Source organism: Suricata suricatta, chromosome 6 (assembly GCF_006229205.1).
Source record: "Suricata suricatta isolate VVHF042 chromosome 6, meerkat_22Aug2017_6uvM2_HiC, whole genome shotgun sequence".
NCBI lineage: Eukaryota > Metazoa > Chordata > Mammalia > Carnivora > Herpestidae > Suricata > Suricata suricatta.
The window spans coordinates 99598427-99620600 of NC_043705.1; the positions used below are offsets into that span (position 1 = coordinate 99598427).

At 43.4% G+C, this 22174-nt stretch overlaps 1 protein-coding gene across 2 annotated transcripts; it reads left to right on the plus strand.

Annotated features, from left to right (window-relative positions):
* The first annotated feature begins 5786 nt into the window (after positions 1-5786).
* IL12B (interleukin 12B) lies at positions 5787-22159 on the plus strand. Of its 2 annotated transcripts, none has more exons than XM_029942930.1 (8): positions 5787-5969; positions 10912-10999; positions 14497-14772; positions 15280-15397; positions 16859-17076; positions 18674-18831; positions 20456-20587; positions 21088-22159. In XM_029942930.1, exons 2-7 carry the CDS (start codon positions 10912-10914, stop codon positions 20585-20587), a joined length of 990 nt encoding a protein of 329 aa, XP_029798790.1. In that variant the 5' UTR covers positions 5787-5969; the 3' UTR covers positions 21088-22159. The 2 variants fall into 2 exon arrangements, with proteins under 2 accessions (XP_029798790.1, XP_029798791.1); XM_029942931.1 differs by lacking the exon at positions 5787-5969 and adding an exon at positions 13781-13862.
* Positions 22160-22174: the final 15 nt, after the last annotated feature.

Here is a 22174-nt window from a genome sequence, read left to right on the forward strand (position 1 = left end):
GGAATTCTAGCAGTAGGGATGTGCTTTATTAAATTATGATTTAACAATTTACCCTACAAGGGCACCTGGGTGGCTCAGGCAGTTGAGTGTCCAAATTCAGCTCAGGTCATGATCTCAAGGCTCGTGAGTTCGAGCCCCGCGTTGGGCTATGTGCTGACAGGTCAGAGCCTGGAGCCTGCTTCAGATGCTGTGTCTCCCTCTTTCTCTGCTCCTCCCCTGCTCACACTCTGTCTCTCTCTCAAAATGAATAAACATTAACAATTTAGCCTACAAATGCAGGGGTGGCTAGTGAATATGCAATCATTGTCTTTTGGTTTGAGCTGATGTGGAAAGACTCAGTAGATGGTATTGTGTCACCCCAGAAGCCTGTCTTCTCCACCTTGGTCCCACCTTGCCTGGTGCTATCCATCTCAGGTGACAGCAATACCAGACCAACTGTTCCCATAGCGTTCTAACAGAAGCATTTAGACACCTCGCAATCCTACAGCCTGGGAAACACCCACTTCCGGCCTGCACACCCATTCCTTTCACTGGGATTAACATAAAATTGCACTTAGAAAGGAAGAGAAAAAGATTTCCATATGCAAATGAACACATCAGTGACAAAGTGGAGCATCTGCATTACTGTGTAGTCTGTCCAGTCTAGCAGGCAAAGATGCCCACTTGGGCAACGGACTTCTGCAGTGACGACATCTGACACTCACTGCCTTCAGAGCACAGGCCCAGACAGAAGGCTGACTTTGTAGAAATGTGATAGGACTCGCTGTTGAAGGGGAGGAGGTGGGTGAAGACATCTCAGCCCCTTTTAAAAAGAAGCTGGCTTTAGGGATCTCTTACAAAGCATTAAAACAAAAAAATATATTTGAATGACACTTGAAAAACTGAACGAGATCACTTTGGGCTGCCTCTGCCTCCAGGAAACACCACACCTGTGACAGAGGCCTCTCCACAGCCACCCTGAAAGTCTAGCACTTCAGCAGTGACGTGGCAACTCGCAACCCAAGAGCACATTCAATTACGTAAAATGAATATGGACCACGATCTACCCTAACACTGTCTGGTTCTACAAAACAAATTCCTAACCACAACATATTCTGCCTTTTTTGCGTGCTTCATTCATGTCTTTTTTCCATGAGATTTTTCTGATTGGAGAAGTAATACAAGTTCATTATAAGCATTCTGGAAAACTTAGGAAATCAAAAAGAAGATAAAAATCATCTATAGTCATACCACTCAGACTATTCACTGTTAAATTTTTGGCCACAGAACCCCCAGGCTTTTTTCTTAAAAGCACACATCCCATAGGTATGCTGCTCCAGGGTGGGGGCACATACACCCCAATATTTATAGCAGCACTATCAACAATAGCCAAAGTATGGAAAGAGCCCAAGTGTCCATCGATGGATGAATAAAGAATACACACACACACACACACACACACACACACACACACACACATACACACAATGGAGTACTGGCAATCAAAAAGAATGAGATCTTGCCATTTGCAACTACGTGGATGGAACTAGAGCATATTAATGCAAAACGAAATTAGAGAAAGACAAATATCATGACTTCACTCATATGAGAACTTTAAGATACAAAACATATGAACATAGGGAAGGGAAGCAAAAACAATATAAAAACAGGGAGGGGACAACACATAAGAGACTCTTAAATATGGAGAACAAACAGAGGGTTACTGGAAGGGTTGGGGGGGGCTAAATGGGTGAGGGGCGTTACAGAATCCACTCCTGAAATCACTGTTGCACCATATGCTAACTTGAATATAAATTTAAAAAATAATCATAGGGGAAGGGGGAGGGGGGAAAAGAGGTGGTGGTGATGGTGGAGGGCACTTAAGGGGAAGAGCACTGGGTGTTGTATGGAAAACAATTTGACAATAAAATATTATGGAAAAAAATAAAAAATAAAAAATAAAAAATAATCATAATAATGGTGGAAAAAAGCACACATTCCCCCATGCAAGTGGGAGCTACTTCCCATGCCCTTAAACTAGAAGTGTCCCTTCAAAAGCAGCTAATCATTTGGGGGAAGAACACTGGGTCTTGTGTGAATTAACTGTCATACTTCGTCACTTTACTGACAGCTCCAACCACTTATATTTGACTCTCCAACCTGGTTTCATTGAGGTGGAGTATCCATTCCTCTGGGATCTTGATCCTCTCAGAAACTCAGAGCAAAATGGACTTTTCTAAACCCTGACTTTCATTGTAAGCCCGTTCTCTTTCTCAATGATTAGTTTATAGGTGACCAGGGAGATGAGGAGAACATAAGGACTTCCGACACAAATTCTTTGCTCCTAAGAGAGACACACCAGGAAAAAATGGTCCTTTATTATCCTAGATGCTGTCCTGTGTGGATTAATGCCTAGAACTGCAGAGTTATTTGGGGAGCACAAGAGAAGCTAGCTGGGGAGTAAAGCCCAAAGTATCCTAACTGATCCAAACAGAATATTCTAGATGACCTCTAGCACGATACATGAAACCACTAGACACAAAACAGACTATTGTGAGAAAACAGCAATTTACAAAATACATATAGTCTGACCTAATTTATACAGATAGATATAAATACACAGAAAAAAGTCAGTAGTAGACAAAAATGTTGGCAACGGTGACCTCTAACTGCCATGTGAATCAGGGCTTCAACTTTTTAGTCCATATGTATTTGTATTATTTGAAGTTTTTACGGTAGCATGCCAGTATGTATTGCGTAATTTTTTAATGTTTTAATTTTAAGGTGTATACAAGGCTTCCCCTTTATTTGAAATTTGTGTTAGAAAGCTCAGAGCATTCATCTTTTTAAAAAAGTTTTGTGGTCCCAAAACGCTTCAAGTTATTTTCCGTTTCTAAGGGGATCCTCTCCGTCCTACAGCCCCGCCTGCCTGCCGTGCATCCGCAGACCTTACTTGCCCACAGGAAGACGCTGAGGGAGCTCACAGCTGTGGTTCAGTTTGCGTGAGGCAGGGTCTGGACTGTGACGGGGGACAAGGCGATACACCTCTTCTGTGAAATCAGGACAGTGGGCATTGCCAGGGTGCTGCCAGGGTCCAGAGAGAAGTAGGGCAACAGACGTCTCTCCAGGCGGTGGAGCACCGGGGTTGTGCAGAGTGTCTCAAAGTGCAGGCCACAGTCCCCACATCGGAGTCAATTGCACGCTTGCTAAAATGCAGATTCCTGAGCCCCACCTCAGATCTACTGAATGACAATCCCGGTGGTGCCCGAGAACCTGAATTCTTGTCTGCAGATAAAGTACGAGAAGGACTTCTCCATGGGCAAATAGGACTCATCAAATGAGTCGGTCCTATTGAGTCAAGAGGGGGCAAGTGCAGGCTCTTCCTTCTCCTCCTGGTGATCTAGCCACTCAGGCCAAATCAGTGGTTCAGCTGCAGCCATGGGGTTCCATGGCAGGAGGACTAGCAGGGGTTCTATCTCGGGTTCCTCCCATTAATTCTGTCATTTGTCTTCTATTTTCAATGTCCCCTGGCAAGCCACCAAAAGTCTTCCTGGGACAAGCAGGCTAAATAAATAAATAAATCAATAAATCGGCTACTCATTAAGCACTTAACCAGGAGGCTGTGCTAAGTGAATTACATCTCACCTCACTTAATCCCACAACATACCTAAGATCAGGTACTATTATTAATCCCATTTTACAGACGTGAGAAGTGAGGCTTAGAGAAGTTAAGTAAAGTGGACAGCAGGTGCTGGAACTCAGGTCTTTAACACCAGAGTCCATGCTCTTAAACACCTATTACTTGTCCTTGGAGTGGGTGGTCCCATACTTTTCACACAGGACTCGTCCTGGGGCTGCAATCTAGTGGAAGGAGGGAGCGAGGCTTACCTTGAAACTGCTTTTGCACGACTAGCACACTATTTTAACTTAGGTTTTATGTTCAAATCAGTGTGTTTTTATTTCTGAGTCTGCTTTTATGAACACATTGGTAAAATGGTTTTGTCTTACCTATTGTATGTATGTATGTATGTATTTATGGAAGGCTATAGAAGGGCTCACCTGTGGGGAGGCTGCCACCGAAAACAAGTCAGTTAAACTATTTCTGTCGACTTTGTATTAAGTTTTCTGTTAAGTAATCTTTGATGGCTTGTTGGGAGTAATAAATACATTTTTACAGAAAGAACTCCCCCAAGTCAGTACGTGTTTTAATATATGTCTGTGTGTGTGACTGTATACATGTATCCTATAACAACAAAAATCAAACATCCCTTCCCCATCACCGTCCGTTATATTCACCAGAGACGCCCGTGGTAACAAGCACGAGCTGCCTCGGACACACACACACACACACATACACACACATACACACACACACACACACACACGGTATCATACAACCAAATACAATGCAACTTACTTTGGTCATATCTAGACATGACTTGGATACAGGGCGTTTTGCTTTGTTGTTTAACTTGAGAAGAACTTCTGTTTCCCTTGAAGCTCAGTGGACAGAGCGGGTAGGAGAAGGCCCTCGGGGCTCAAGGTACTGTCTCCGCCCAAGCCAGAGCACCAGGTCAGATCAACAGAAGGACTGCCAGCTCAGCAGCCCCCGCCCTCCCAGGATGAGACAAACGGAGGGAGGAAGTGTGCGGTTGGGAAGCTCCGCTTTTCTCGCCCGGGTCTCCAGTTTTCCCCGCGCAGAAACTGCAAGGAAAGTTAGTATGGGAAGCTGCGCCCACCTGAAACCTGCCGGGGCCCAGGAACTTTCCAGGCGTGGGGGACTGGGGGACCGGACTCCAAAATGGAGACTTCGCGGGTGAGAGTGCGCTCCTGGTCCGAGGCTCGGGTCGGGCACTGCTCGCAGCAGCGCCCTCTCTTGGGGGCTCTGGGTATGGCCTGCATCGATCGACGTGCATCTGTGGGCTTGTACTTGGTGTATGTAGGTGTTCGTGCTAGTGTTTATGTTGCTGCTCTTCTGCAGAAGGGGTGCTCTTGTGCAGGACTGTGTTCACCGTTCACTCCTCTTAACAATGTTAAATTCCTTTAGGAATTTCTACCTAATTCTGCTAATTCTGTGAGTCGGTTTAGAGGTCCTAGGGCTCTATAGTTTTGTGTGCATAAGAGTGTGAGGTTATAGTCAGGGTGACCAAGTGGGTGTGCCTTGAGTGTGGCAGAGGTTGTCTATATGCCTAACTGTGGATATTTCACTTTATGTCCCCACCTGTCTCGGAGTAATTGCCTATGAGCATGAGCTGTATCCTTCCATACTTGAGTCTTATTAGTAATACATATATTGTTACCATCTTCCCAGGGCTATGCCTGTATAAATGTAAGGTGCCTGTGTGGTGTATGAAGCCACAACAGGTGGTAATGGGATGATTCTGAAATCCGGATGTTGAAGGAATAATGTGGAAGAGGCAAACCTTAAATATACTAAATCCTTTGCGCTTCATCTCATTCTCCTTGACTTCAGGAGAACCATGGAGTTTGCTTTGGGACCCTCTAGCTTACAGTTGCTTGATTCTGACCTGAAACTGGCCTCCTTTGTGAACTCTCCTTGGCCTTCCTTCTCTTGTCTGTGGAGCCCGGGGAGACTGCCTGCTGCATGCAGGCTTTAAGCCCATTGACCCTGATGTCAACAGAAAGAGGTGAACAACCCATCTCCTTCCTTTTTCCCCACCCAAAATCACTTCCTCTTAGTTCATTACCTGGGATTTTGATGCTTGTGTTCCCTCAGCATTATTGATACACATGGGGAAAAAAAAAAAGGAACTTCTTGAAATTCCCCCAGAAGGTTTTGAGAGTTGTTTTCAGTGATGCAACTTGAACAAGCCAGTTTCTAGTTTAAGTTTCCATCAGAAAGCTTGGTAGAAGTAGGGTATATAAGCTCCAGTCGCAGCGGCGGCAGCAGCAGCAGCAGCAGCAGCAGCAGAAGAAGAAGAAGAAAACAAGTTTTAGACCCAGCAAACTGCAGCCTGCCCAGAGGCAAGGTAAGCACTTCCTTGGCCCCTGCTAGCTTTCTGCAGGCCCGTGGGCCATCCAGGGGTAGCATCACTTGAGTGGTACCCTACCCCTGGCAAGCTGCCAGGAGTGAGTGCATTCCTGGAGACATCCCTGGTGACTTGCCAGCTGGAACACTAGTGAAAAGTCAGTACTTTGGGGACTAATGTATAAGGTATTAATTTTAAAAGTCAGTTTATAAGAATTGTACACCAGGGTCTGCAAATGAATGCACATTTGATAGAAAGGTTTGTTTTGTCTTGTCTGAGAGTGGTGTGTACATAAAAGCAAGCTCTTCGATTTTATGCCCATCAGTTAAATTGTAGCAAGTGAGTGGTGCTTTTCTTAGGGCTATAAACTTTTTTTAAAGCTGTTCATTCATTAAGTCATAATGAATTCAATAAACATCTAGAGCAGGTCTGCCTGGCTCTAGAACTGGGGGTCTTTGCATGAGCTACCCATGCTTTGTGTGATTTTGCCTTTTTATTTTAAAATAATACTTATACCACATAATTTAAAGTTGCGGAGCAAACTTTGTGTTGGGCTTAATAATCAGCTGGTACCATCAACCAGACTGATGGCTGGGTTATCCATATTTTTTTGGATTAACTAACTTCGTGCTACTTTAAAGATGAAAAGCAACCACAATGTTTAAAAGTACTTGCCAAAGGGTTTTTAAATCTGTGATAAGGAAAACAAAAGATTATACTGTGCTGGTGTCTTACAGTTGCCCAGGTAAATTGTGTGCAACAGATTTTGGGGTTAAAAAAATAATGATCATGTTGAAGTATCATTTTAACCAAGAGATTACCAACCCCCTGCTGATGGCCCACTTCTGTCAAATAAGGTATTTAAAGATATTGGAAAGAATTTGGACAACCTCTTAGGTGTCATTTTACTGGGATCTGAAGATGGATGATTTCTGTATACTCACTGATTCCCCTAATAATAATAAGATCCCTTGAGGCCGGAGAGTTTATGCTAGACTCTGGGGTATAATGTGGAGTAAGAAAGACCTGATCCCTGCCCTCAGAGAGCTCAGTGTGGCAGGGAAGACCAACATAGAGAAGTAACTATATTATTGCAGTCATAGTGAGTGCTAAGAGTGGGTCTCAGGAGAGCAAACAGCCAAGTGTCCTGACTTCCTCGGGGCACCTCGCTGGGTACCTTCATGGATTATTTCATTAACGCCTCACAGGACGCCCATTTTACAGGTCGAGTGTAAGGCTTACCTAAGTCAAGTGACTTGCCTAGAGTCAAACAACCAATAAGGGGAGGGGCTGGGATGCCCATGCAGGTCTGCCTGGCTCTAGAACTGGGGGTCTTTGCATGAGCTACCCATGTGATTTTGCCTTTTTATTTTAAAAGAAAAATTCTTTTTATTTTTTTTAATGTTTATTTATTTTTGAGAGAGAGAAACAGAGACAGACCACTACCAGGGGAGAGGCAGAGAGAAAGAGAGAGAGAGAGAGAGAGAGAGAGAGAGAGAGAGAGAGAGAATCTGAAGCAGATTCCAGGCTCCAGCTGTCAGCCACAGAGCCTGACGTGGGGCTCCAACTCACAAAACGTGAGATCATGACCTGAGCCAAAGTCAGACACTTCACTGACTGAGCCACCCAGGCGCCCAATAGTAATTCTTTCTAAATTAAAAGATAACAAAAAAAAAACTTGCAAAAGAGATTCCCACCCAAGTGTCATGGGCATGCCCATGTTGGCACCAGTTTCAGGGATCTGGGGTCCCTGTGTTCCTTATACAAGGATTTCAAGAATTTAGAAAACCTACAATATTACATAGAAAAAAGAGGTTTAATCCTCAGAACTCTCACATGTAGCATGCAAAGGAAATGTGGGCTGTGAACTACAGCTCTCTATTATCAGCTGATCTGGAGAACAACAGGGTGACAATATCCTGCCCCTCTTTCGGATTTCCTTGTGTTGGACTAAGAGAGTGACCCACCACTACCTCCCCCAACCCCAACCAGTGTCCCGTGGTTTAAAACACAGGTGATACTAAAATGCAAGTTGTTTCTTAGAATCATCACCAGGGCTCCCTTGACTGTGAAGTGCAGTTCACCTGAAATTCTCAAACACATCTCAGGCCCCAGGAGGAAGTGCCAGGCACACAGCCAAAGGGAAAATCCCAGCATTAAGATAGTGCAAAAGAATCACCAGGAGATGCCAGGAATCTCTGTTATTTCCCTTCCCAGAGTGCGGGCATCAGGGCTTTACAGACCTGTGTAATTACAATACCTCTAGGGCATTTCCCTACAACCAACACGACGGTTTTTGTCTATCGTTGTATACAACCCAGACATATCTCATTTTTCCTTTATCTTTTCCCCTACGTATAAGCTAATGTGTTATTGGTTACCTTCTATAATATGATACGTCATCTCATTGCATTCTCTCAACAGCCCTCTGAGATGGGTATCATGTCCATTTTATAGATGAGGAGACTGAGGCTCAGAGATAATTTGAGCAACATCACACAACTAGTGAGTGGAGGAAGCAGAATTCAAGCCCACATCTGCTGGACTCCAAGCCTATGAATGTACTAACTGATGCCCTGTGGCAACTAGTACATTGCTATAGTCATAACTTGGGCTGATTAATGAAGTGCCTGTGGAAGCCCCATGCTGCAGTGACAAAGTGCTGACGGTCCAGGATGCCTGACTTCTAGTCCCATCTCTGCCACTCTCAACCTTTGTGATCTGGCAGGATAAGCACATGGCAAGTTTCTCCTAGTATTAGCAGCAATTCTAACAAAGCCATGATTTGTCTGTATTCCATAGCCCTGGCCAAGAAAGCTCGTTTTTAAGGTATCTGGCTGAAAACTTTTTTTCATGTTTGATTTATTTTGGGAGAGAGAGAGAAATAGGGAGAGAGAGAGAGAGAGAGAGAGAGAGAGAGAGAGAGAGAACAAGCAAGGGAGGGGTAGAGATAGACAGAGACACAGAATCTGAAGCAGGCTCCAGTCTCTGAGTTGTCAGCACAGAGCCCGACGCAGGGCTCAGACTCACGAACCACTAGATCATGACCTGAGCTGAAGTTGAACGCTTAACTGACTGAGCCACCCAGGTGCCCCATGGCCGAAAATTTTGAACCTTAGTCTTTTGTATGATTTAGTCAGTGGTTTCTGAAAACGCGTTCCTGCAGAACATTGGTGCTTTCTGAGATGGATGGGGATGTTTCAGAATGAAATTCAATAATCACCATCTCTGCCTAATTCAGAAGTAGGGTATAATCTTTATGTTCTGAAGATTTGCATAAACCCTGGATACTAATCTAGATTGAGTGTTACTATAAGATGATAGCTGATATTTAGCACAAAACTATGCATTTCGCTTTTTTTCACTCATCTGTTATTTAATTTACATTGATATCTGCTATTTTAAACCCCCAACTAAGTTATTTGTCCTTTCAGGCAGGTTACCACAATACCCCTCAGTAAGATTTATAATACTAATTTCTGGGTAGAAATACTAATTTGTACAGAGTTGCAAGTGATAGACATTTTTTGGGTCACCTTTGAAATACTTGTGATAGTGGATTTATTTCAAGTTGAATTCTTTCTGAAATGTACACCTTCATATAAGAGAACCTTATGTTCTACTTGGTTCACACTTCTTAGACTACATTACATGTGATTAAAGGTTTTATACATTATATATGTATTTACTAAATATAAAACATCTACTCCTTTACTGTTGGAGAAAGGTAGCTAACATATACTTAACGATTTGTTTGTGTTACATGAAAGCTGTAGATTTGTGTATTTATGTAGTCTCTGTATTGACGAGACATTTATTTCATGTTTGTTGCTTTTTGCTCCTTGAGCTATATAATAATCTTTTTGTGCATTGGATTGTCCTGTTGATTTTGGTCAAAATTTGGATACATATGAGTCACTTGCTTTTAAACACTAATTTTGTTTTGGATATATCAATATCTTATGGACTTCTTCCAAAGAACACCTTGATTTTCAAAGCTGTGGACCCAAAACATGGGTTAGACCAGTAGTTCTCAAAGTGTGGTCCTTGGACCAGCAACATCAGCTTCACCTGAAAACTTTTAAGAAATGCAGATTCTGAGGCCCCCTCCTCCTTCGACACTCCCCCCCCTCACCCCCTGCCAGACCTGCTGAATCCTACCCTCTGGAGGTGGAACCCAGCCTTCTATTTTAGCCAGGCTTCCAGATTACTCTGATGGGTGCTTAAGTCTGAGAATCACTGGTTTCATTATGGAAGAGGAAGTAACATTTGAGTTTGGAGTAATTGCAATCTAAACGAGGAGAGAAACTAAACCTGGTCACCAGGCAGTTGCCGTAACTTGGAAGATCACCTCTGGTTACCGCCCCCCAAATCCTTTAACCTTAGATGTCCCCAAACATACTGCCTCATGATACAGTGAGGCAGGTGCAAGCTGGTCTCCCCAGTGAGAGGCTAGCTGTTTAACATACTGACTTCAGAAATTTGTTGAATGAAGTATTTGCTCCTAGAAGACAGGATCCAGGCCAAAAATCCTTTTTTTTTTCCCTTTTGGTTCCTAATCTCTCTAGCTCAGTGCCCTTCGCATAGTAAGTACCAAGTAAATAACTGTGGAATGTTGATCCAGACAAGTCATGTTCCTTCCCTGCACCCTAAATCTCTCAGCTTAAAAATAAGAGGATTTTATCAGGTGGCTGGCCTTAGGTCTCCTTCAGCTCTAGATAGTCTGTGGCTCTTTCTTTGGAGATGTTCTTACCCAGAGACCGGCACAGGGCTCCCGTAATTCATGTGGATGAATCTGACAAGAAATATCAAGATTGAAACAATGTACATAGAACAAATATAGTTTCCAAAATGACTGAGCAATGACTGACATTGTCTCCTCTCCTTCCTTTCCTCTTCTTTCTGTCTTTCTCCTTCTTCTCTCTTTCTCCCGCTCCTGCAGATGCATCCTCAGCAGCTGATCATCTCCTGGTTTTCCCTGGTTTTGCTGGCACCTCCCCTCATGGCCATGTGGGAACTGGAGAAAAATGGTAACCAGTCTCTCCTTCTCTGGGAAGGCCCTGAATTCTAAGCCAGGACTACCAGGCGGGCCCTATGGGGACATCAGACTAGAACGGGCAACCAAGCCTGGGGGCCTCCTAGTGAGCGCCATCCCTGGGAAAGTGTGGGGCTGGCTGTCCTTCCTTCACTTTTGAGGCATCTGTGTTGTTTGTCTTTCACATTAAATGCCAGAGTAGGACCTTTTGTGGACTCTGATGGGGAAAGATATATGGATTTTCCCAGTATTACTATAAACTAGCTATCGTTCAATTAAAATTCCAAAGTGAAGGATTGGAAAAGTATGAGGACTCCGTTCTCTCATCCCCTCCTCCAACACACAATACTACGCCCTCTGCCGGCACCAGCACCTGACCATGCACTTTGGGGGAAGCAGAGGGTTTAGACTTGCATTGACTTGGGCTCAAAGGCTGACTCTGCCACGTATCAGGTAGGTGACCTTAAGCTGGGTCACCTCCAAGCCTGAGTTTCCTCACTGTGACCCAGGGATTACAAAGAGACGCCTACTACATGGATGATTAAATGTGTCTGTGAATTCAGGGGACAACTCAACAGACATAAAGTGACAGTAAATGTTAGTTGGCATCTTTGGTTGTTTAAAGTGATGGGACTGATGATTCAAGAGAACCTGTTTAAAATCCCAATGACCAATAAAAATTACTAGAATAATGGAATAGGTGTTAATAAAATAAGGGGTTCCCTCTATCCTTTTATTATGTCATACACACTAAGTATTAACTGATTGCTGGTTGTTCCTGAAAGACCCTCAAATGTTTCCCAATGAAGCAGACCTACTGTTGGCAAGTGCCGTCTTTAATTGCATACTACTAATAACAGATACTATTTTTTGAGCACAGTATCTCATTTAATTCTCACAACACCCATATAAAATAGGGACTCTCTGTACACCCATTTTATAGATGTTGAAAATAGAGGCTACAGAGATTAAGTAACTTCCCCAATTTCATATACCTGGTAAGGACAGAACTGGGACTTGATTCCAATTCTGTCTCACTTCAAAGTCTGTGCATTTAAGTATTTGCAGAAGGTCTTACAAGGGCACGAAGCAATGGTTTCCTATGTGCTTGAAGAACAGAAGGAAATAGGCCTAAATTACAAGTGAAGACATTTCAGCTGATGACCAGAAATAATCTTTTGATAGTCAGGAAAGTACCACACTGGAGAATGGGTATCTGAAAGCAATGTGGGACTATTCTTCCACTCTTAATCTTTTCGGGAAGACAAGAATCCAGCAATCGCCCCTCTGCCTGAGGATTTGAGAGTTTTAGACCCTCCCTTGAGGAAAGGGAGCTAGATGATTATGCCAGATTCCTATCAATCCTGGGATAGTTAGTGAGCTCAGGAAACATGCGCCTTGAATAGTAAACCCTTATGTTTCTTCTGATTTGGTAAACCACAGAAATTCCAGGAAGTACATGTGAGAAACCCAGAGGGTTTAGGGCATTGGAGACCAGATGGGATGAAGCCAGGCACAAGGTTCCAGACACTCTTCATCAGGCTCCCCCTTGTGGTCGTTTTCCCTGCCCTAGAAGGGTCTTCTAGGCCTTCTGAGTCTTAGCTGTGACAGAAAAATAACCTTGCTGTGGTTCAGTTGCCAGTGGAACAAAGGAAAACTGGAGAAAGCTGAAGGTGCAACCCGGTTTTATTTCAGGACAGGCAATCATTTCCAAAGAGTTGGGTCCCGAATGCTTTTTACCTCTTGTTTTGTTACCCATTCAGTAGTTACAAATCCCTCAGATGTAAAGTGAGAACTTTATATCCTATAATGCTTTACATTTGGATGCCAACAATAAAAAATCACCATTTATAGAGCATTTAGGGCACTATGTTAAGCTGTTGTATGAATCTACTTGTATAATCCATGTCTCAACGTGCTGAAGCAAGTACTAATATTTTGCTCATTTTTAAAACGATGACATCCAAGCTTAGAGTAATTGAATGTCTTGCCTGAGGCCACACGCAAGTATAAGATACAGAGCTGAATCTAAACTCAGAACTACGTGACTCCAAAATCCAGGTTCTTAACCAGTGTGGCTCTCTAACTAGAGAGGGCATCAAAATATCTGGAGAGCATAAAACAGACCCCAGGCCCATCCCAAAGTGGCTGGCTTGGTAACTCTGAATTTGTGTTTCCATCAGTTTCCTCAGAGCTGCTGCTGCTAAGGGTGGCTTAGTGATCAGGTTTGGGGAACCACTGCATTGAATGATCCTAGTTCATTAATAAGCAATGCATGCATGAATAAAGCTGCGATGTGGCCCACTCATTGAAATACTATACTAAGCCATTCCTCAGATGCCAATTTAGATACTCATATTAGAGATCCAGCGCAAAGCCAATGAGATAGAAGGCCTGAGCTACAGCTCTTGTGTTTCTAACTTGATGTAACTTTGCTTGGTCTCTTGGTTTTGGCATACTCCTCTGTAAAATGGGAAGACTAAGATCCACTAAACTGCTTGCTTTATAAGGGTGCAAAATTCTTCTAAAAAACAGAATGAAAATCTCTGTTGGTGAGTTTTATGCAATAGGAACTTAATCCTTAAATGCTTATGGAAAATTATAGGACAATTTTTCTGTGCAGTCATCTGACCCTTTGGTCTATAAATAGCAATAACCAACACTGAGTTTACTGTGGTAGGCATGGTGCTAAGTGCTAAGTGTTTCATATGTTTGGTTTTTATTTAATCCTCATAACCAAACCTATGACATAGATGCTATTATTGTCATTTCACAGATGAAGAAACTGAGGCTCTTGATGATTAAGTACCTTGTCTCAAATCCCTTAGCCAATTCGTGGGGACAGGATCTCCGTGCTGGTCAGTCTTTCTTGACATTTCTGTGCCCTGCCTTATTCCCTATGAAAGTGAAATTGTGCTGGAAAGTTTTTATCTCCACCAGGCCTTTGGTAAAGAGTTTGTGCTCTTTGCACTTTTGGTGTATCAAGGCCTTTCTCATCTGTCAGCTAAGCAGAGGTTAATTATTAAAGACAGCCTGTCAGTTAATGAGTCGATGGCAGCTATAAAACTCTTTGCTTGTCTTGGGGCATCTGGGTGGCTCAGTCAGTTAAGGGTCTGACTCTTGATTTCAGCTTCAGTCATGATCACACAACACAGTTGGTGAGTTTGAGCCTATGTTGGGTTTTGCGCTGGCAGACTTGGGATTCAATCTCTCTCTCTCTTTCTGTATCTTTATCTTTTTGCCCCTCCCCTGCTCATGCTGTCCTTCTCAAAATAAATGAAAATTAAAAAAAAAAAAAAAAAAAACTCTTTGCTTGTCTCATCATGACCTTGAGCCCAAGTAGGGCCCAGTGAACTGAGATCATCGCAGCAAGCATTTGCTGTTACAAGCAAGCTTATGCTTTTCTGAAGGGCAGATGTGCAGGTCATTCATAAAACCCAGTCCCAAGTTCATGGAGCTCACAGCCCTGTTCTCCATTCCCGTGCTCTCCAGTTTATGTTGTAGAGTTGGATTGGCACCCTGATGCCCCTGGGGAAATGGTGGTCCTCACCTGCGATACCCCTGAAGAAGATGACATCACCTGGACCTCAGACCAGAGCAGCGAAGTCCTAGGCTCTGGTAAAACTCTGACCATCCACGTCAAAGAATTTGCAGATGCTGGCCAATATACCTGTCATAAAGGAGGTGAAGTTCTGAGCCAATCGCTCCTACTGATACACAAAAAAGAAGATGGAATTTGGTCCACTGATATCTTAAAGGAACAGAAAGGTAATCCCATTCCCTCAGATAGTGTTGATTTTCTCTTTAGCTCCATAAAAAAATTTTTTTTAAACATTTTAATGTAAACCCCTTACTGAAACCACCCAGCACCTGTGTTTTTCTTGCTTTCTTAGACACTTTGAGTCATCAACCATCCAAATCTCATGTTCAGAGATTTTCATGGTGAATCTGGTTGGTTTTCCTGAAGTCCCTTTAAAAAGGTTAATGGAAATTAACCGATGTGTATCGTGCATAGCTCAGCACTGGGGTGGCAGCCTTGACAAATTTAATCCCTCCTCTGATGTGTTAGGTGCGTCATATTCTCTGCAGAATCAGCATCCTACGAGACATTCCCAGTCTTGCTGAACTGCTGGTCGGGGGAGCAGCGTCATTTTCCAAGGAAATAAATGGGAGATTTTCGCTCTTGTACCACGTGGTGGCCTGTGGTTCATCACAATTAAAATGTACTTGAAAGAAAACTTCTAAATATTGAATTTTTGTTCTTTTCAAATCCAGAATTCAAAAACAAGACCTTTCTAAAATGTGAGGCAAAGAATTATTCTGGACGTTTCACCTGCTGGTGGCTGACGCCAATCAGTGCTGATTTGACATTCACTGTCAAAAGCAGCAGAGGGTAAGTGAAACCGCTCCGACCTCTCAGCATTTTGCAAGAACTATTTCACTAAGAAAATAAGGACAACCTAGCAATGGACTATCAGTTAATGATAAGTGAGAAAACGGAGTCATCCCTGTATTTTTTTCAACACCCCCTCTTGCCTAAATTGGGAAAAGAACATGGAGATTTAAGCTAATCGCCTGAACACATGTGTAGGTTAGAGCAGGCTATGATTCGGGCCTGAGAATCGCCTCTGCTGGGTTTGAACCCACTTCTCCAGGTTGCCTGGCAGTGCTTTATTAAGGCTCACGGTACCATGGGGAGGGATCAAAGGAGAAATCGAAGCTACGGATGACTTGCCAAAATTTCACCCTGAGATAAAAATAGAAACAAAAGCTCTCGGACAAAGATCTTGAAAGCCTGGAACAGACTCCAAAACTCTGAGGCCTCTAGAAATTTTCTCAGGGCCATCTCAGCTCCCTTTCCTTCTGCTGACATCACTAATCTGAAGTTCATTGTTTGTTCAATACACTTGGACTTCCCCTAAGAAACCAGTTTCCATGGATACCGAACCTATGTTAGCCAGTCTGTGTGACTTCCCTCACTCACCGTCTAGGTTCCTGAACAAGGCAGAGTAACAGAGCAAACCCCAGCTGATTAACTGAGTAAATTAACCTCTGGAGTCTTCCTTTTCCATCTTTAAAACAAAAATCCTTACTAAAGGATGCTTATATGAAGGCACAAAGACATAGAAACCAGTGTTCATTGTGCTGTTTTTGGTAATCAGCAGGGGAAAGCTAAATAAAGTGTGGTATGTTATCTGCCAGCTTAACGTGCATTCATCAAAATGGACAACCCAATCTGTGTGGTCTGTCACGGAGCGCTCCCCGTATGTTCAGAGGGGGAAGAGACAGTTACGAACCATATATATGTCTGTGGTTGGATCCTATTTAATGAAAAATAAAATCGTTGTCTGTATATATAGACAAAATATGTGTGTGTGCATATATACACGTGAATATATGATTGGTTTGAATATTCACAAAGATCTGGGGGGATACAACAAGCTATGAATAGTATTTCTATTTGGGGAATGAGATTAGGGTTGAAAGAGGCACACACGTTTCATTTATACATGTTTTTTTCTTTTTAACTTTTTATAATTAGCATGTATTGATTTTGTAATTAGGATGAGAAAAACGAATTTAAAATTCTAATAAGGAGATTTAACCCAGGGCTCTTGATCTAAAAATTTCTGGATTCATTTAGGCCAGAGGCATGTAAATGCAGAGTTGTCTCTTAATATTTATACCGCCTCTTAAGGCAAAGCTTGTTCTCATGGGGAGGGCAGTTTCTTACCCCCGGAGGAGAAATCAAACCAGTTGGAGAAATTGTGTCCTCAAACGGCTGCCTGGCTCCCGCCCCTAGAAACTCACCCACAAATGTGTGACACGGGGTAATGTCTGTCTTTGACTTCAGCTCCTCTGACCCCCAAGGAGTGACTTGTGGAGCAGTGACACTCTCAGCAGAGAAGGTCAGAGTGGACAACAGGGATTACAAGAAGTACGCAGTGGAGTGTCAGGAGGGCAGTGTCTGCCCAGCCGCCGAGGAGAGCCTACCCATCGAAGTCGTAGTGGATGCGATTCACAAGCTCAAGTACGAAAACTACACCAGCAGCTTCTTCATCAGGGACATCAGTGAGTTTGCTTGATTATATGTACTTACTAAGGATGCATGCCATTTGTCACACGTGCACAATGCCCCATGCACTGAGGTAAGGGGTGTATGTGCATCATCTCTTTTATTGTATACCCCAAAAAAAGAGTACAATGTAAATATTATTGTCTGCACTTTAAGGAAAAGAAAATTGAGTCTTACACAGGTTAAATAAGTTGCCCCAAATCTGGCAGCTAGCCATTCAGACCCTGTCCTGCCCCCCTAGAAAAGAGCAGGCTCTTGGGGCACCTGGGTGGCTAGGGTTAATGACTAACTCTTGATTTCAGCTCAGGTCATGATCTCATGATTTGTGAGTTGGGGCCCTGCATCAGGCTCCCTGCTGACAGGGTGGCACCTGCTTGGGATTCTCTCTCTCCCCTCTCTGTCCCCTTCTCAAATAAATAAATATACATTTAAAAAAACAAAAGAAAAGCAGGCTGTGGCTACACTTGTATTCTGCTTTCCAGGCAGCTTCCACAGCGAACCTAGCAGGAGCCCCTCAAGCCCACCATGCCATACCAGGCTTCCATACTAACTGCGGTATTCCCAACCAATCTTTCTCCAACATTTGAAAATGAATCTTCTTTATTATAATATAAGACCCTCCGAAATGGACAACTATTGTTTTTAATTTGCAGGTGTAGATTTTGCCATTTGTCATTTCCTTGGCCATTTATCCGCTGAACATCCACCATGAAGTAAAATGTATAGAACCACAGAACTTGCTCTAGCATCTGTGGAGAGTTTGCCCTTGGCGGGTAGGGAAAGGATTGCGTTCACATAACGATGGCCAGGGAAGTCTCTCTGAGGTGACGTTTAGTGAGTTCTAAAGGAAAAAAGAAAAATTGTCAGTTGTGTTAATAATAGAAGAATTCTGAAAAGCATCTACTAGGAGCCCTGGTCTCTGGGCTTGGGACGTTCCATAGAATGTCTTCTCTGCCCTCGTCTAGACAAGGGTCTAGTCTTCATGATACTCACTGCTGTATCCTCCGTACACAGTCCAGTGGCTGGCACATGACTGGTGCTCAGTAATCATTATTGAGTGAATGAATGAGTGAGCACAGAGACAGTTGGACTATAACTGCTACAAGGTGAGTCAGTGCCAGACGCTGTGAAAAGACAACAGAAAGAGCACTAAATGGAAAGTCTTTCATCTCATCTCCAGCGAGGGGCTCCTCTCAGTTCCAAGCTCAGTGCAAAGAGGTGTATTGACCACAGAGAGGGTGGTCCTTCACCACGTAGCCCAGATGTGAGAGCCTTGTCGCTGTAAAATTTCTTCTGAGCACTACACAGAGGTGGCTCCACTGCTATGGCTCATCTGATTGTGCAATGGACGAGGATTCCGAGCCCCTCTCGGGGTGAGCCACAGAGGGTGTGGGGTGAGGACCGCCTTCCACGGGCACCAGCACAGGCCCCAGCAGCAGACTCATGTCTGCCAACAGGCGCCCAGAGAAGTTGAAGTAACTCTCCTACGGACTCACAGCTGGTCAAAGGTGCAAATTGGATCAGAAGCCAGAGCTACCTTACACCAACGCCCCATTAGGGAAATAAAGGGTATTTCTTTATATTCTTCCACAGTCAAACCAGACCCTCCCAAGAACCTGCAGCTGAAGCCATTAAAAAATTCTCGGCATGTGGAAGTGAGCTGGGAATACCCTGACACCTGGAGCACCCCGCATTCCTACTTCTCCCTGACATTTGGCATACAGGTCCAGGGCAAGAACAGCAGAGACAAGGTAAGGTGCGATTCAGGCACCGTATATTCAGGTTTATGCAGGTCCACGTCAAGGGGATGAGGATGCCAGTAACTAACATTTATCTGGCACTTACTAAGTGCCCAAGACTATGCTAAGGGTTTTACATGCATATCTCACTGAATCCTTAAAGTATTAAAGGCAGGCAGTATTATCACCACTTCGCTAGTGAAGACATTGAAGCTCAGAGAGGTTAAATGACTTGCTCAAAGTTACTCAGCTAGGAAAGAGGAAGGATCAGAACCAGGAAATTCAGACTGAGAGACACAAATTGCCTGCACCTAACCACGCTACTACTGCCTCCAGTACAGTTCGTCATTAATTCTTGCACTCAGAATTGGTCCCCATATAGGAAATCTGGGCTCCAGGAACCTAAAATGATTGCTTCAATTTAGTGAGTATAATGACTGATAGAACATTTGTGCTATGTCTCACCCAAAATGGATACTCCCCAGCTGTTCCACATATGGCGAAATTATTTTATTGAGCAGAATGCTGGTGTTCACATAGGCTACGCCAACGGCTTTCAGGCTTTCTTGCCTTGGCATCATAATCCCCAGGTCCAAGATGTACTCTTATAAAGCCCCACGCTGCTTGGACCCCGGTTTTAGAAATCACTGGATAAAGGCCTTATTCAGGATAGTGTTTAGCATTTAGTAGAAATTCAGTCACTCAGTTACTCCCTGAGCATTATTTTTTTTTTTTTTGTAGAAGGGAAGGGCTATTCTGGGGTAAATTTTACCCAAATATCATTTTAAATCTTCATATGTATCTTCCCTAAATAAGATTTATATCATTAATAGATAATATCTACTGAATACTTCTACCTGATTAAAGACTTCACTAAGAGTTTTACATGATGATTACCTTTAACGTTTACATGTCTTGAGGTAGGAATGATTATTATACCTCTTTTAAAAATGATCAAACCCAGGGGCGCCTGGGTGGCTCAGTCGATTAAGCCTCCGACTTCGGCTCAGGTCAGATCTCATGTTCGTAGGTTCGAGCCCTGCATCAGGCTCTGTGCTGACAGCTAGCTCAGAGCCTGGAGCCTGCTTCCATGTCTGTGTCTCCTTCTCTCTCTCTCTGTCCCTCCCCCTCTCATGCTCTGTCTCTCTCTGTATCAAAAAATAAATTAAAAACATTAAAAAAATTTTTTAAAGAAATTGATCAAACCCAGACACAGAGCCTAAAGCATTTTCCTGTGGTCACACAGCTAAAAGTAAACAATGCCTGGATTTCAACACGTCGTCTGATAAAAGGATCAGGATATAGTATTTCGGAATATCCAGGGTGCAGCTACAGCAAATCTGCCTTAGTCCCACAAGCAGTCCAGTACAGGGGTGAGTGTGCCTGGGGTCTTCAGGCAGGGCAGCTGTGCTAGAAAGGTGTGAGCTGGACGGAACCATTCCTCCCTCTGGGCTGAGGTAGAAAATGTGTTTAGAGCTTCTATCGGTAGGTGGCGCAAGTTCTATACATCTCCACTGGTGATTGCAACTGTGGAACCCTTACACGGAGGTCTACTGTTTTGGGAGATCAAGCATTACAGAAATAGGCCCAGCCTATCTTGTGACAGCATTGTCAAAGACATCCCTCTCCTTTGCAGAAAGATAAACTCTCCGTAGACAAGACCTCAACCAAGGTCGTGTGCCACAAGGATGCCAAGATCCGCGTGCAAGCCCGAGACCGCTACTATAGCTCATCCTGGAGCAACTGGGCCTCTGTGTCCTGCAGTTAGGTGAGCAGGCCCACAAAGCCCAGCCCAGATCTGGAACACTCAGTGGACCCAGGTGCAGGGCAATGGTGGTAGGGGTGGGGGTGGGGGAATGGGAGAAGAAAGGGGAGACAGGGTGCCTCACGCATAGTCACTACAGTCAGAAACATACATTAGTTCATTTGCAGGTTTTTATTCTATTCAGGCACTGTGCTGGGGACAGAGATACTGCAGTAAAGAAAACTGACAAAGGTCCCGCCCTCCTGGAGGAGAAGGCAAAGAAGAGAGAGAGGTAGCTCAGGGTCAGAACAAAAATGGCTGGCAAGCGGTTTTCAGGACTTAGAACCTTCTCCTAGGGGAGACACTGAAAGCAGCCAGACAGATCGTAAGCCACATAAGGACGGGCTGGGCCCTTCTGACATGGAATTCCTAAAACCCAATTGTCCCAGTAATGTGTTGTGCGAAATAAGACGGGTTTGCTGCCACATTTCTAATTCACATAGACTGCTGGTATTCTTTTTCAGGTTCCAATCCTAGGATGAAACCTTGGAGGAAAAGTGGAAGATACTATGCAAAATGTTTTACAGAGAGAACGGAATAGGCCCCAGAAGTTATTTTCTACCTAATATGCTTTTTGTAAAGGATCATTATAATGTCTTTGTAGTATTTTTACATTGAAATGTCAAATGCCCACTGAAACAATTAGCTACTTTATGTATAGATTTTCTAGCTAGCAGGTTGCCACTGACCTTAATGCTATTTAAATATTTAAGTAATTATGTATTTATTAATTTATTGTTGTTATTGAACCTTCTGTGCCAAGATGTATTGTATGTTTCGCACTCTCAGGACCCAATCCGTAAGGAATAGGCCCTATTATGCAAAATGTGAATTTATGTGTTATTTATATCGACAACTTTTCAAGCAAGACTACAAGTGCATCAGGTTTATGACAACCAGTGAGAACACAGTGTTCTGATGCCATAATGTATTTGTGATGGATGGGAACACAGAAATAGTTAAATAGAGGCATGGAGACATGAATCCATTTGAAAAGATTCTGGAGATCGAGATGTTAGTTCCTGTATCCATGGAGATTTCCTCGAGTTGGTGTTGATAAAGCAGTTCAGGGCCACCTTCAATTCTAAGCAAGTTTAGTTGTTTTGGGGCGGGGGGTGAGGGGGGATTGGATGCCTGAATTTAGAAAGAACTAAAAGATTAATTGAAATTGAAATTCAGCATCAGCCACTCTGGCAGTCCCTCCTCTACTCTATCTGTAAGACACTGGAGAGTGACCCAGAGACAGTGTAAATGTCTGGAAAGTAAAAAGGTCTTAGGATCCAAGGGGGAGAACGAGTATAGGACAGCCAAGCAAATAAAATTGTCAAAATTGCCAGTTGCTTTTTAATAGCCATGCAAAAAAGCCCAGAGTTGCAAAGAAAACAATCAAGAATCGCTTACTCATCAGCATGAGTGAACCTGACCGGTGGGTCTAACCGGACAGTGCCAATCACTAAGGTGCTACTTTTAGGTAATGAATGTGCTTTCTGTAAAGTAATTTCATTTGTTTTCTGTTTACTTATTTTTTTTTACATTCTGACTGTGAACTAA

Excerpts from the sequence above, each read along its gene's own strand:
- IL12B (XM_029942930.1), top strand. The coding sequence starts at position 10,912 with ATGCATCCTCAGCAGCTGATCATCTCCTGGTTTTCCCTGGTTTTGCTG. Across the intron at positions 11,000-14,496 it reads GTGGGAACTGGAGAAAAATG|TTTATGTTGTAGAGTTGGAT; the intron begins GTAACCAGTCTC and ends CGTGCTCTCCAG. Across the intron at positions 15,398-16,858 it reads ACTGTCAAAAGCAGCAGAGG|CTCCTCTGACCCCCAAGGAG; the intron begins GTAAGTGAAACC and ends CTTTGACTTCAG.